The following is a 17,229-nucleotide window of genomic DNA, read 5'->3' as shown; positions in this document are numbered from 1 at the left end:
GATGCGTACTCTGAAAACTATAGAATACTTACAAAAGAAATTGAAGAGGACACAAAGAAATGGAAAAACATTCCATGTTCATGGATTGAAGAAACAAATATTGTTAAAATGTCTATACCACCCAAAGGGATCTACACATTTAATGCAATCCCATCAAAATACCACCAGCATTTTTACAGAGCTAAAACAAACAATCCTAAAATTTGTATGGAACCACAAGAGACCCCAAATAGCCAAAGCAATCTTGAAAAAGAAAAGAAAAGCAATTCTGGACTTCAAGCTATATTACAAAGCTGTAGTTATCAAGACAGTCTGGTACTGGCACAAAAACAGATACATAGATCAATGGAACAGAATAGAAAACCCAGAAATAGACGCACAACTACATGGTCAACTAATCTTCAACAAAGCAGGGAAGAATATCCAATGGGAAAAAGACAGTTTCTTCAACAAATGGGGTTGAGAAAACTGGATAGCCACATGTAGAAGAATGAAACTGGACCACTTCCTTACATCACACACAAAAATAAATTCAAAATGGATGAAAGACCTAAATGTGAGACAGGAAACCATCAAAATCCTAGAGGAAAACACAGCAGTACCTCTTTGACATTGGCTGTAGCAACTTCTTACTAGACACGTCACCAGAGGCAAGGGAAACAAAAGCAAAAATGAATTATTGGGACTTCATCAAAATAAAAAATTTCTGCACAGTGAAGGAAATAATCAACAAAACTAAACAACAACCTAAGGAATGGGAGAAGGTATTTGCAAATGACATATCTGATAAAGGGTTATTGGGCAGAAGATATGAATAGACATTTTTTCAAAGACATAAAGATGGCCAAAGGACACATGAAAACATGCTCAACATCACTTATCATCAGGGAAATACAAATCAAAACTACAATGACGTATCACCTCACACCTGTCAGAATGGCTATAATTAACAACAAAGAAATAACAGGTGTTGGCAAGAATGTGTAGAAAGGGGAACCCTCTTACACTGTTGGTGGGAATGCAAACTGGTGCAGCCACTCTGGAAAACAGTATGGAGGTTCCCCAAAAAGTTAAAAATAGAAGTACCCTTAGACCCAGCAATTGCATTACTAGGTATTTACCCAAAGAATACAATAATACTGATTTGAAGGGACACGTGCATCCCTATGTATATATATATAATGGAATATACATGTATATAAAGGAATATATATATGTGTATATATATGTATATAAAGGAACACATATATATAATGGACTATTACTCAGCCACCAAAAAGAATGAAATCTTGCCATTTGCAGCTACATGGATGGAGCTAGAGAGTATTATGCTAAATGAAATAAGTCAGTCAGAGAAAGACAAATACCATATGATTTCACTCATATGTGAAATTTAAAAAACAAAACAGATGAACATAGGGGAAGGGGGGGAAAAGAGAGGGAGGCAAGCCTTAAGAAACTCTTAACTACAGAGAACAAACAGAATTGATGGAGGGGAGGTGGGCAGGGAATGGGCTAAATTAGTGGTGGGGATTAAGGAGGGCACTTGTGACAAGCACTAGGTGTTGTATGTAAGTGATGAATCACTAAATTCTGCTCCTGAAACCAATAGTATGTTAACTAACCAGAATTTAAATAATAACTTGAAACAAAAATTAAAACAAACAAAAAATCTTCAAACAAAATTGGAACCACAATATAGCAAAAATTTATGGAATGCAGCAAAAGCAGTTCTAAGAGGGGAGTTTACAGTGATAAATGCCTACTTTAAAAAAGGAGAAAGATCACAAATAAATAACCTAACTTTATACTTCAAAGAAATAGAAAAAGAACAAACTAAAGCCAAAGTTAGCAGAAGAAAAGAAATGATGAAGATTAGAGCAAAAGTAAATAAAAAGAAAACAGAAAAATTAGAGAAGAGATTAACAAAATAGTTGGTTTTTTAAATGATAAACAAACCTGACAAACACCAAGACAGAAAGGCCTCAAACACAATTAGAAATGAAAGAGAAGACATTATAAATAACACAGAAAAACAAAAGATCATAAAAGACTACTAATATACAATTATTTGTCAAAAAATTGGACAACTTAGAATATATCTATTCCTAGAAGCATACTACTTACCAAGACTGAATCATGCAGAAATAGAAAATCTGAACAGACCAATAATGAATGAGATTGAATAAGTAATAAAAAATCTCTCAACAAAGAAAAACCTAGCATTTCCTGATGAATTCCACCAAACACTGAAAGAAGAATTAATGGTAATATTTCTCAAACTCATCCAAAATTTTGAAGAGGAGAAATATACCCAAGCTCAGGTCAGCATTACCCTAATACAAAAGCCAGATAAGGATATTATAAGAAAACTACAGACCAAAGCCCTGATGAATATGGATGCAAAAATTCTCAACAAAATACTAGCAAACTAAATTCAACATCACGTCAAAAGGATCATACACTGTGTTCAAGTGGGATTTATTCCTAGGATGCAAGGATGGTTCACCTGCAAATCAATCAATATGATATACCCCATTCACAGAATTAAAGATAAAACCATATGAGCATCTCAATAGAAGCAGAAAGAGTATTTGACAAATTTCAATAACTTTTCATGATAAAAACTCTCAATAAAGCAGGTATAGAGGGAACATACCTCAACATAATAAAGGCCATATATGACAAACCCACAGCTAACATCATATTTAACAGTGAAAAGTTGAAAGGTTTTCCTCTAAGATCAGGAACAAGAGACCAAGGTGCCTACTCTCACCACTTCTATTCAATATAGTACTGGAAATCCTACCAAGAGCATTTATGCAAGAAAAAGAAATAAAAGGCACCAAAATGAGAAAGGAAGAAGTATAACTGTCTCTGAAGATGGCATTATCTTCATATACAGAAAACCCTAAATACTCCACAAAAAAACCTGCTAAAATTAATAAATGATTTCAGTAAAATTGCAGGATACAAAAATCACTTAGAAAACCCAGTCATGTTTCCATACACTAACAATGAATTATCTGAAAAAGAAAGAAAGAAAACATTTCCATTTACAATAGCATCAAAAACAATAAAATATTTAGGGATAAATATAACAAAGGAGATGAAATATCTATACACTGAAAATTGTAAGACATTGATGAAAGAAATTGAAGACACATAAATGGAGAGCTATCTCATATTCATAGGTAGGAATAATTAATATTGTTAACATGTCCATATTATCCCAAACTATCTATAGATTCAATGTAATTCCTATCAAGATTCCAATGGCATGTTTTACAGGAATAGAAAAAATCCTAAAATTCACATGAAACCAGAAAATACCCCAAATAACCAAAACAATCTTAAAAAATTAAAGCTGGAGGTATCACACCTCTTAATTCCAAACTGTATTAATACAAGACTACACTAATCAAAACAGTGTGGTACTGGCATTAAAAAAGACATACAGACTAATGGAAAAGAATTGAGAGCCCAGAAAAAAATGCACGCATATATGGTCAACTTATATTTGAAAAGAGAATGGTATATATATATGGTTTATATATATGTGTACTGTTCAGTCACAAAAAGAAGGAAATTCTGACACTTGCAACAATATGGATGGACCTGGAAGTCATTATGTTATGTGAAATAAGTCAGACAGAGGAAAAAAAATTCTGTATGATCTCACATATGTGTGTTATCTAAAAATCTGAAATCATAGGAACAGAGAATAGACTGATGGTTGTTGCCAGTAGTGGAGAGATGGGGGAAATGGTGAATGGATACAAACTTCCAGTTATAAAATAAGTAACTCATAGAGACATAATGTACAATGTGGTGACTATATTTAACAATACTGTATTGTGTATTTGAAAGTTGCTAAGAGGGTAAATCTTAAAAAATTTCACCACACCACAAAAAGGTAATTAAGTAAAGCAATGGATGTGTTAACTAACCCTATTTGGTAATCATGTGCGTGTGTATAAAATCATCACATTACACACCTTAAATTTACACTATGTTAGTTGTCAATTATATCTCAAAGTGGGAAGAAAAAAAACTTCAAGGACTTGTGTGACACATGGAGAAAGTGTCTTTCTTCCTTGGATGTTAGCTAGGCTGATTATCAGTCCCTGGTTTGGCCCTCTCTCAAGCCACAGTTCCACACCTTCAGTTATCCAAAGAACATCTGAGAAAATCAGAATGTGTGTGTGTGTGTGTGTGTGTGTGTACATGTAGAGGACTGAGTTCACGGAGTACTCAAAAATGAGCTCAGCAGTACTTACCAGAGGGCCCGTTAGACCTGGTCTACCCAAGGGCCCTGAAGCCCCTGGTAAGCCTGTCTCTCCTTTTTCTCCATCCTCTCCGGGAAGACCCCTTCCTCCGGGGTTCCCCTGTAACCCAGTAAAAATTTTTAAGAAAGGGAAAGCAATAAAATAAGTATACCACACAATAAGCAGATTTTTGTTTGGGACATAAAAATAATCATGTAATTATGTAATATTTGAAAGATTTCACAAAAAATATCTACTTTTATATGTAATGAGAAAAGTATAATTTACCTTTAATCCATCTTTTCCTTGGAGACCTTCTTCTCCAGGAGCTCCTGGTTCACCCTATTTTGTAGCAAAAACAGTAAGATTATTTTGCTAAATTGCTCACCTTAACTTATTTTTTGCTCCTGGTATCTATAGAAAGTAGCAGGTTTGTGTACATTTATTCCTACTTCTAATTTATTTATAAGGAACATTTGGCAGTATAATAAGCTTGATATAATTTGCTTGGAATAGCTCTGAAGATGATTTAAAGAATCAGTATTGTAAATTCAAATATATATAAGATAGGCCCAGAATTTTAACTTTAGATTATTAAGAGAAATACGCATTCATTTGGTAGCTCTGAAAATTTATACAGCTAGACCTGCGTTTCCTGAGTTCAAGGACTATAAATACTGTATCTCTTAAAGTTGTAGTACCTTCCTATACTGAATTAAATGGATTAATATGACTTAATTCAGTTAAAACTAGATTTTTAGGGTCTGTATTTTTTTGCTTAACAAGGGAAAGGCAACAATTAAGACCCTGGTACATCAAGAAGCTGTCTTCCAGATATAGAACTTAACAGAAAAGTAAGCCATAGTCTATGAAGATATTAAAGTAATACTGGCTCTCTTGTTACCTAAAATATTTACAAGTGAGTTAGTTAGTGCATCTTCACAGTTGTTCCTTTGCTCCCACCACTGACACTTCCATCACCCCAACCTCAGACTGCCCACGCTCTGCAAATAAAGGGCAAATGAAAAAGAAACTGGATGTAAAACCTGTCTCCCTACTTTGCCTTTTAGTATGCAAATGTATTTTGAGATTACTTTGGGCATTGTTTCTTGGGAAAAAGCTTACCACAGCTCAAATTACAGGCTGTCTATATTAGAATAACTTCTGTAAACTCTCTAATCATACTTATTTACGATTATTTCCTTGAATCTTGTTAACTTTGTGACTTTAGATTTTTGTTGTTGTTTTTTCAAACATAAATTAGGTTTTAATCATTTGTTTGCCTTGTTAGGTCAGGAAATATCCTGAGAGCTGATGACTGTTATTTGCGAATTTCTTCTTAATGTGAACATAAGTGACAATCACAGCTACTCTGCATTATGTGTAAAGCATTCTACAGAGTACGCTCCATACTGAGAAAAGGATGTATGAGGTTAGAACTCCAAATGCTACTAAATGACAGTGTGAACAGGGTCTGGCATGCAGCCTTTAAAACTAAGAAATAAAGACAAACGTTTTTCTGTTATGCACCAGAAAGGTTTAACCATTATGCATTTTCTGAAGCTTTATTTATCTAAGTTTTGAGTCTCTGAACCACTCAGGCCTGTGCATTACAAAGGTTTCAGTAGACATTTACCCGTAACCCTGGTTCTCCAGCAACTCCAACATTGCCTGCAGGTCCAACATTTCCCTGAAGAAACAAAGGGAAAGATTAAAACTTTTTTCTACTAAAACAGTATATCTAATAATTATGGAAGGTGTATCATGAGGATAGGGCTTTCAAAACACTTCCCATTTTTTTTCCTTTTCCCCAGATTAATTTATTGATAATAAATTGCCCCATTAGCTTTATCATTTGTATTTCTTCTCTCTTTCTCTCTCTCTCTCTCTCACACACACACAGACTCAGTACATAGATAGATGATAGATAATATTTTTTTCTGACTCATTTGAAAACACTTCCCATTTTTATCTGCTCTCCTTCACTTGCTTTCAAGATGATGGGTATTTGCCAAAACATGGCAAACAGGGGATTCAGTGGTAAAAGTTTAGAGACCCTTTTACTATTTAGGAAGATTACCTTTGCACCTGGTTCACCTTGCAGACCAGAGTCTCCCTCAATACCTGAAGGTCCCTAGAAGAGAATGATTTGACACGTCATCTGTATATATTTCTTCACCAATTACAAAGGCAATAACAACCTCATAAGAAGATCATAGTAATTTGTAGCCCAAGGGTGAGATGTATGTCCAGGAAAATATTTGTGTTTCCACTTTATAAACTTGATGGCATAAGACCAGATAATTCTGGGATCATTTAACAGTTCAAATGCCAAAATAACATCACCTGAAGTCAGGACTTTTAAGACCAATTTCTTCTATTCTTCGCGTCATCCTTTAATTCTTGGTCAAAGACAAACCACCTCCGATTTCCCCTTCTAATTTCCTACCCACATATTCTTACTATTCTCAGTGTTTTTTACTTTTCACTCTTCCTATCCATTTCTGTTGAGCCCTCTGGAGCACACTTCCTTTAAAAAGTTCAGTTTTCTTTATTCATTTCATAAAAAATATCACACAAAGATGATATGAATTTATTCACATTTTAAAAGATGTATATGGCAGCTTTTCCACTTTCCTTTTGTGGGCGGGTCCAGGTGGGGAGAATTTGGTTCCTTTTACCTTGAAAACATACAACTTCTTGCAACCTCTGGCTATCTCTAGGCCTGGAGCTCCTACAGCTACTGTTGTATTGTTTGTTTGTTTCCGAGATACTGATCTTGTGTTTGAGCACACTAAGTGTACCCCTCCCCTCTTCCCTTCCTCATTCCCTCTTTCTCTTCTCCTCTCTCTTTCACTGTGTGCGTGTACTTATTGTATGCATGTATATGCATAACTATAAAAACACACATGTATTCTGTAATTCCCATGTTTTTGGAGTAGAGGGGTAGCTTAAAGCATTAACTCACAACACACTCTTGACAAAAAGCTTCCTGTTTCCCTTCTATCTTTCAGTGATTCCTCAGTAGTTCTGATCCATGGGTGATATTCTTCCTTATAACTATTAGAGCTTAAAGTATCTTTTATGTCATAGTATTTTAGATAAGAGGAAGTTCAGTTTTCCATTTTGACTCAGCTTCTGCAATACATATTCACTTTGCTTTTTTTCTAAAATAAAAGCTACCCATGCACAACAGTACAGATGGAATTATAATGAAAAGCCCCAGTCCCATTCCTCAGAGGCAACTACTTTTTTTTTTATTTTTATTTTTTCAAAGCTTTTATTTATTTGAGAGAGACACACACACACAGCGAGAGAGGGAACGTAAGCAAGGGGGAGGGACAGAGGGAGAAGCAGACTCCCCGCTGAGCAGGGAGGCTGATGCGGGTCTCTATCCCAGGACCCTGGGATCATGACCTGAGCCGAAGGCAGACGCTTAACCGACTGAGCCACCCAGGAGTCCCAGAGACAACTACTTTACGAAACAATTTTTGTTTTCCTAGTGGTTACTTCTATAACTCAAAAATTGTACCTCTACATCTCGATGTATCACCTTGCTAAAAGTTTAGTTTCCTTATTCTCCCTCCATTTTACCATCATTTCATAATTTTTTAATAGTTACATTATTTAAATTCTTCTGTGGGTTAGTTTTGTGACTTCTTTACTGTTACAAGAGACAGTACAGTACAGGACTTAAGAGGAAAAATTATGAAGTGAGACTGCCTGGGTTTCTGCTCTGCCTCAGAAATGACAGAATTTAATATCCTACTTTAGGATTCATATTCTTTCTTGAGAGAGAATTCCAACTCTCTTAGAACTTCTTCCATATTAAAATTGCTTTCAGTGTCACAGATCTCCTCTGGTTCCTAATTTCTCCCAACCTGTCAGCTCCTCTTGGCTTCTTTTATTCCTTTCTTAAACGAACTCTAATAAAGATCTGAACTCTGTGCTGTTTCTTTTCTTATACCAATCTTGGATTAGCACTTTAAATCATCTCCATTTCTATTTCCAGTTGAACACTGCTGGGAAAAAAATTACACACTTGTGCAAAGTGGCATCATTACATGTTGAGAGGCATAGTGGCTAAGACAATGGGTTGTGGAGAGAGACTACCTGAATTGAAATGTAGGCTGTACCACATGACTCCTAGCTATTGCCCTTGAGCAAGTTACTTAACCATTTTATGCCTTTGTTTCCTCATCTGTAAAATGAAAATAATAGCTGTATCTATCTCATAGGGTGTTGTCACAATCCATTAATATAGCAAAGCACATAAATACTGCTAGGCACATAGAAAGTACTTCATAATTGTGGGTTTTTGTCATCATTATTATCAATATAATGCAAATTCATGGTCTCCTACTAAAAGCTTGACTTTTAGTAAGGTATATCTGCTCTTTCACTTGCCTGTAGTCATTTCCCTCTCCCATTATCTTCAACCACTATTCTAAACCAGCAAATTTGCCTCAACTGACCTACTCAACCCCTACTCCTTATCACAACATAATTTTTATCTCCTACTCTTTAAAAAAAAAAAACCCTTCTAGTTATTAGGTATGACTTTTCTCAGCTTTCTTTAGGCTCACAAGATGTGGCATAGTATAGATTATCAGCATCAATTTTTGAGTCAGATGTGGATTCAAAGCCAGTCTCTCCTACTTCTTAACCATTACCTTGGGCAGATTAACAGATGATGACCCCCATCTCCCTAATATTCCTCTTTGGTCTCATGAAAGGTATTTGCCAACCATCCTGTTGCACAGCCTAGAAATCTGGGAATAATTTTTGGACTTCTCTTTCCCCTTTACTTCCCATATTCTACAAATATGAAGGTTCTGCAGAATTTATATAGAAAACATTTCTCAAATCCATCCACTTCTCTCCCTTTCTATCCCTATACTTTAGTTTAGAAGTCCATCGTTTCTTGCCTAGTTGAATGCAATGGTCCTTTATTAGGTATTCATGGCTTCACTCCTGTCCTATCAAATATATCCTCTGTGCACACGCTGCTAGAATTATCTTATCGTCCAAAAAAATAAATCTGACTTTATCACTGCTCTGCTTATCATATCTTACAATGACTTAATACAGCCCATAAGATAAAAAATTTAAGCATCTTAACAGAGTACACAAAACTTTTCATGATCTAACGATTTTTCCATAATTTCATCTATTACCACACCTTGCTTTGACTTTCAAAGAATCCATATTGCCTTATGTTTGTATGTTCTTGCTCATACTATTCCTATTTTCTGGAATTTCCTTATCCTTATTTAGTCTTTTCATATGGCTAACTCCTACTCATTTCTTAAAAGTCATCTCATCACCACCACACATTCCCCACAAGTCGTCTTCTTCCCTGTATCTAGGTGGAGTTAAATGCTCATTGCCATGTTCCTATACTGACCTGTGAATATCTCCATCACTGGCTCTAATACACTGTAATGTAATAATCTTTTATATGACTATCTTCTGGAATGAATTATAAACTCCTAAAGGAGTCAGGGACCATATATCAGCCATCCTTGTATTACCAGTGGATACAAAGTGCACAGCAAGAAAGCATGGCATAATCATGGAATTAAAAATAGGTCAACAAACCTGGAGCACGAGGGGGAGGAGAAGAGCTTTATTGGTATGTGGCTGAACAGGTCTGCATTAAGTCAGATAATGTAGAACATTATTTATCATGTTAAAAAGTTGGCATTTTGTTAAAGGTCATGAGAGCTATAGAAAAATTCCAAGGGGAGGAATGATATGACAAAGAGAAACTGGCAACAATTAGCTAAGGAATGATAGAGGTTGCTGGAGACATGTAATAAGAGCAGAGGACTAGAGCACTGGCAATAGGGATGAAAAGGAAAGGATAAAATTGAGACGCTGTGGGGGCTGTGGGGGCTCATTCAGAGGGAAATGATGGCTGACTGGAGAAAATAAAGTAGGAAGAGGAGGCTGGGAAGACTCAGTTTTGGGTTGTTGGACATAAGGAGTATCTTTCAATGAGATGGGAATAAAAGGAGGAAGAACAGCAGGAAAGTGATGGGTTTGGTTTAGATATTTTGAATTTAAGATGTATGTGGGCTATTTAGGTGCATATGTAAAAGACAACAGGGAATCAGTAACTGCTGCTGAAGAAAGGCATGAGTTAGAGCCATCAAGATGAGAGCTCTAAGAATAATATTGGTAATTAAAGTCATTGTGATAATATGATTGCTAGGCTGAGAAAGAAGGACAGCTTCACATCAAGACTGAGAAGGCTAATGAGAAGGTAAAGAGCAGAATCAAAAGAGAGCAGTTTCACAAAAGCCAAGAGAGGAATTTATGTCTAATTTATTTACAGCTAAAGTTAACAAACAACAGAAATGAAGTAATTGGATTTTATAATTATAATGAGTATAGTTTATTGTTCCAAAATATATCCTAAATAGGGGTCACTTTTGTAAAAAAAGATTTGTTTATTTATTTGAGAGACAGCATGTGAGTGGAGGGAAGCAGAGAGAGAGACAATCCTCAAGCAGACTCCCTGCTGAATACGGAGCCTGATGCGGGCCTTGATCCCAGGACCCTGAGATCATGACCTGAGCCGAAATGAAGAGTTGGACACATAACAGACTGTACCACCCAGACAGTCCAGGGGTCACTTCTTAATATTCTTCTATAAAGGAAATATAACATCTTAGAGTGAAGGGTTATCGAGGTAACTCTAAATGAGCGAACGGTAAGTGTTATTCACTTTTTGTTGTCATTTAAATGGGCTGTTAAGAGAACTTCATGTGTACAGGCAGTAACCTCCTTGACATAGGCTGTAGCAACTATGCAAATATGTCTACTGCGGCAAGGGAAACAAAAGCAAAAATAAACTTTTGGAACTTCATCAAAATAAAAAGCTTCTGCAGAGCAAAGGGAACAATCAACAGAACTAAAAGGCAACCCAAGGAAAGGGAGAAGATATTTGCAAGTGACATTATCTGATAAAGGGTGAGTATCCAAAATATATAAAGAACTTACAAAACTCAACACCCCAAAACCAAATAATCCAGTTAAAAAATGGGCAGAAGACATGAACAGACATTTTTCCGAGACATACAGATGGCCCACAGACACATGAAAACATACTCAACATCACTTATCAGGGAAATGCAAATCAAAATTACAATAACATATCACCTCACACCAGTCAGAATAGCAAATTAATAAGAGAAGAAACAACAGATGTTGATGAGGATACAGAGAAAGAAGAACCTTCATACACTGTTGGTGGGAATGCAAACTGGTACAGTCACTCTGGAAAACAGTATGGAGTTTCCTCAAAAAGTTGAAAATAGATCTAACCTTCCAGCAATTTCACTGCTAGGTATTTAGCCAAAGAATACAAAAATACTAATTCAAAGGGATACATGCACTCCAGTGTTTATAGCAGCATTATCAACCATAGCCAAATTATGAAAAGAACCCAAATGTCCATCAACTGATGAATGGGTAAAAAAGATGTGGTGTATATATACAATGGAATACTACTCAGTCATCCAAAAGAATGAAATCTTTTTTTTTTAAAGATTTTATTTATTTATTTGACAGAGAGAGACACAGTGAGAGAAGGAACACAAGCAGGGAGTGTGGGAGAGGGAGAAGCAGGCTTCCCGTGGAGCAGGGAGCCCGACGCGGGGCTCGATCCCAGGACCCTGGGATCATGACCTGAGCCAAAGGCAGACGCTTAACCGACTGAGCCACCCAGGCACCCCAAAGGAATGAAATCTTGCCATTTGCAACGATGTGGATGGGGCTAGAGAGTATTATGCTAAGCGAAATAAGTCAGAGAAAGACAAATGCCATATGATTTCACTCATATGTGTGATTTAAGAAACAAAACAAATGTGCACAGGAGAAAAAAAGAGGAAAACCAAAAAACAGTTTTAACTATAGAAAACAAATTGATGGTTACCAGAGGGGAGGTGGGTGAGGAAATGGGTTAAATAGGTGATGGGGATTCAGGAATACATTTGTTGTGATGAGCAGTGGGTGCTGTATGTAAGTGTTGAATCACTAAATTGTACACCCGAGACTAATATTATACTGTATGTCAAGTAACTGGAATTTAAGTAAAAACTTAAAAAAAGAGAACTTTATGTGTGTAAAATTAGATTCATAAAACAGTCTTCCCTACTTTTAATGGAATTTTAGGCTTTATTTTCTGAATATGAAACACAACACTACAGAATTATTCTTTAAATATATACCTAATGTATCAACTTTACCTTGAGAAGTCTTACAAAAAGTACTGGGTATTGACGAAATAACAAAAAAGAGCCACAAAAAAAGTTACCTCAGCACCCATTTCTCCAGGAGGTCCAGCATCCCCTTGCAACCCTCGTGGTCCCTATAAAATTTAAGATCTGAGAATCAAAGTTTACTCTGTATTCCGATTAACGTACGCATCTAAATATGGAATTTTTAATATATAATATGTAATAGAACACATAATACATTTATCAACTTTTTGTATAAACAATTATAATTTATAGTTGATTCATCTGTTGCGTGTGTGTGTGACTAGAAGGCTATGTTGAGATTCAAAAGAAAAGGAAAGAAAGGACACTACCTTTCATGCTTTCATTCCTTAATTCACTCGTCCATTCAATAAACATTTATGAAGCACCTCATAAGTATCAAATATCATACTAAGGGCTTTCAAAAGTTATCTTATTTGATGGACGTGACAATTATATTTCTACTCGATATTCATGGCAAATACGTGACAAACAAAATAGCATTTTTAAAGAAGCAAATATATGGTCTCCAATGAAATAAAAATATGTTAGAATTTGCCTGATGTCGGACTTTATCATGGCAGTGAATCCAGTTCAAAAATTTCTCTGTTTTACATGAACAGATATAACAATGTTTACCCATATGATTTAATCATTAAGGTGCAATAAAATGGATATTGGGACTTTTATTGGAATCCTGGTCACTGTAATACTGAATAGTATAATTTTAAGTAAACAAATACTGAATATTCAGTTTATTGCATAAACATTAAATTGGCTAAACCAAAAGGATCTTCTTAGTGTGTGGAATCCATTTAACTGGCTAGAATTATTTTAGATAGATTAATACTTATTTAGCAACTACAATATAATGCTATTTCTCCAGCCATTCAAAGAAAATACTTGCACTATTTCACCTTTCTGGAAAGATAGTAGAAAGAACGTGTTTTCTTAGATTCAGAAAATAACAAGATAGTTAAAATTATCTGTGAGATTATACTCCGTAACAATTTTGTAAATACCTCACCTTTAAAAAATGTAGTAATGGAAAGCAAAGTGTGCTATGGTTGGTTATCTTAAACTGTTTTCTGAATTGTTACAGTCAGTAATGTTCATTTTAATTATTTGAAAGTATGATAAAACAAGATTAAGCACATTACCCATAATTCTACCATTCAGAGGCGACACTGTAAATATTCTTGTATATTTCCTTCTAGTTCTGTTGTGGGAGCATACTTACAAATAACTTTATATCTCCCTGTTTTACACTTACGATTCTATTCTGAATATAGACATTTTACCATGTTATTATAAATACTTCCTAACAAATTGTCCAACAGCTACATAACATTCCATTTATCTCATATTCTGCAGTACCATAAGTTAGTCATATTCTTAATACCAGACATTTATATTGCTTCTTTATCTTCTTTACAGTACAATTTTACTTTACTGGATTTATCATATGCATGTTAGACTCTTTATCAGTGAATGTTAAGGTCTGTAATATCAGGTGATATTGTCAAATAGCTGAGATAAACATTGGAATGATAGGACTGCAAGGCTGGTATGCAGGGGTCACATATGTCGTCTCTACTCAATAGTATAGCTGTTAAAGGTATTAAGAGGTCCCTGTTGCTTTTCAGTTATGGCTTATTAAACATTATGTATAATATTTTAAAATTTGTGAATTCCCCTCAGAATGTGTTTCTACACTATTATAAACACACTGAAAGAAACATGTCTGTGCAGAAGTCTGTGTGTATTCTGCATTTTCTCCCTTAGAACAGAGTCTGAAATGGTACCATTATTTGGTCATGAAGTCAAGTAAATTTCCTGAAATGTTCAATAATTAACATTCTGCAAGCAATATATAAAAGTAAAATCTATTTCATTGAATCCATGCCAACACAGAATATTATTTTTTAAATTCTTCATTAATTTGATGGACAATCTCTTATCTTAAAATGTGTATATACTTGACTATTAGTAAGGTTGAATATTGTTTTTGTTATTTGTTTATCAGCTATCTGTGATATTCTATGTGTTTCTTGATCATGTCCTCTGCCTATGTATTTTGGGAATCATTTAAAAGATTTGTATGAGTTTTTTATGTGTTGTGGTCATGAACTTATAGGCATCCTATTTTACCATTAACATCTGCCTAGTATGTAGTTTGTCATTTAATTTTTTTATATATTGTTAAAAATAAACTTTCCCCCCTAAGTATGATCACTGTAGAATACCTGGAAACTCATAAAATAAAAATGATCCAAAATAACCACTTAAACCACTTAACATTTGCTGTAGTTCCTTAAATCTTTGAGCATAAAAAATTTGGGATGAGAGAAATTTAAAATTTGTATATGTTAAATCTGTTAGTCCTTGAGGACCTTTTCCATCACATTTAAGGTTAAAACATCTATTTCCATGTAATTATTCTATATTATTTCTTTTAAAATCTACCAGCCCTAATCCTCCTTTTATGGCAGGTTAAAAATATTAAGCTATTTTGCCTGTTTGTTTTTATAAGTTATTCTTATGATAATTAAATCCCACACCTGATTTACATGGGTAATGGGATTTTTGAATGGGACTGTGTTAACTCTAATAAATACATTAATTTTAAAAATAGTCTTCTAGTTAGAAAATAATTTGACTTTTTACTTAAGTCTGTTTCTAGGACTCTTAATGAATTTTTGAAGTTTTCTTTGTATGTGTCCCATCCAATTCCCCTTAAGTTTATCCTTAATTATTATGTTTTGTTTCTAGCTAGAGTGGGATATTTTTCTATTATATTTTATTACTTGTATACTATATGTATAGCAGAAAAACGGATTTTTAAAAAATGTCTATTTTACGTCTTGCCATTATATTACTCTATCACAGAAATTGAAAAATACAGAATTAACTCTTTGGGTTTTATAAGTTTTGGGGGGTTATTTAAATTTTCTCTAAATAATAATGCTTTTCTTCCCTTATATGATCATTTCTATGTCATATGCCACTACACTAGCTAAAACTTTTCGAATAATGTTAGATAATATAGTGACAGTTGGAAATGTTATATTGTGGTTCCTATGCTTCTGGTGTTTCCATATTTCCTAGTAGGTTGGGTGCAGATATAAGATAAGCCACTTTACTTTATTACAGAACTATGTTTGATGTTACTAGAATATTTTGTTTCAATTAATAAACTTTATTTCTTAGAGAAGTTTTAGATTTACAGAAAAATTAAACAGAATGTACAGAGTTCCCATATACCACCCTTGCCCAGTTTTCTTTATTATTATTAACATCTTGCATTAGTGTGGTACATTTGTTACAATTGATTAATTGATATTGTACACTTAAAGTTCATAGTTTACATTAGGGTTCACTCTGTGTGAACACAGACACAGAGTTGTACAGTTGTATGAGTTTTGAGATATGCATAATATCATGTATCCATCATTATAGTACCATATAAAATAGTTCCACTGCTCCCAAATTCCCCCGTTTTCCACCTATTCATCCCTGGTCCTCTACCCCCAACACCTGGCAACCACTGTTCTTTTTTACTGTCTCTATAGTTTTGCCTTTTCCAGAATTTCATATAGTTGGAATCATACGGTATTTAGACTTTTCAGACTGGCTTCTTTCACTTATCAGGATGCACTTAAAGGTCCCTCTGTCCTTTTGTGGCTTAATAGCTCTTTCCTTTTTATTGATGAGTAGTATTTCATTGTATGGATGTACCACAGTTTGTTTATTCATTTATCTTTTGAGGACATATCAGCTGCTTCTCATTTGGGCAACTATGAATAAAGCTGCTATAAAGCATTCATGTGCAGGTTCTTGTGTAGGCATTAAGTTTTCCAATCATTTTGGTAAATACCAAGGAGCATGATCACTGGACCATAATGGTAAGAATATGTTTAGCTTTGTAGAAAACTGCCAAGTTGTGTTCCAAAGTTGGCTGTACCATTCTCATTCTGTATTACCACCAACAATGAATGAGAACTCCCATTATTCTACATCTTTGCTAACATCTGGTATTGTCAGTGTTCTAGATTTTAGCCATTCATACAGGTGTGTAATGATATGTTATTGTTGTTTTAATTTGCAATTCTCTCTAATGACATATGATGATGATAAGCATATTTTCTTATGCTTCTGTGCCATCTGTAGGTCTTTGGTGTATTGTCTGTTCAGATCTGTTGCCCACTTTTTAAATTGATTGTTTGTTTCCTTATTGTTAACTTTTAAGAGTTTTTTCTATATTTTGCATACAGGTCCCTTATCAGATATGCATTTCACAAATGTTTTCTCCCAGGCTGTCGCATGTCTTTTATTCTCTTAACATGTCTTTCACAGAGCAGAAGTTTTTAATTTTAATGAAATCCAACCTATCAATTTTTCCATTCATGAATCATGCTTTTGATGTTGTATATAAAAAAAAGTCATTGCCAAATCCAAGGTCAATGAGATTTTCCTCTTATGCTATCTTAAAGAAGTTTCAGTAACACATTTTAAATTTAGGCCTATAATCCATTTTGAGTTAATTTTTTTGAAAAAGTATAAGGTCTTTGTCTAGATCCTTGTTTTTTGGTTTTGCTTTTGTTTTTATGTGGACACCTAGTTGTTCCAGCACTATTAGTTGAAAAGTGTTGCCTTGGCAACTTTGTCAAAGATCAGTTGACTATATTTGTGGA

At 34.5% G+C, this 17,229-nt stretch overlaps 1 protein-coding gene across 1 annotated transcript in view; it reads right to left on the bottom strand.

Moving 5' to 3' along the window:
* Positions 1-17,229, bottom strand: part of COL24A1 (collagen type XXIV alpha 1 chain) — a 381,932-nt gene that overhangs the window by 109,027 nt on the left and 255,676 nt on the right. The window contains exons 33-37 of the mRNA XM_088022947.1: positions 12,592-12,645; positions 6,349-6,402; positions 5,905-5,958; positions 4,557-4,610; positions 4,281-4,388 (exon numbers count right to left, since the gene is read on the bottom strand). Coding sequence (XP_087879073.1) covers positions 4,281-4,388; positions 4,557-4,610; positions 5,905-5,958; positions 6,349-6,402; positions 12,592-12,645 — 324 coding nt within the window. The remainder of the gene's footprint in view (positions 1-4,280; positions 4,389-4,556; positions 4,611-5,904; positions 5,959-6,348; positions 6,403-12,591; positions 12,646-17,229) is intronic.

This window comes from Eumetopias jubatus, unplaced genomic scaffold (genome assembly GCF_037043125.1).
Source record: "Eumetopias jubatus isolate StellerSeaLion01/CBP00866 unplaced genomic scaffold, mEumJub1_p1.0 scaffold_4, whole genome shotgun sequence".
Taxonomy (NCBI): domain Eukaryota; kingdom Metazoa; phylum Chordata; class Mammalia; order Carnivora; family Otariidae; genus Eumetopias; species Eumetopias jubatus.
The sequence above is the reverse complement of the archived record's forward strand: the minus strand, read 5'-3'. Positions and strand labels throughout refer to the sequence as shown.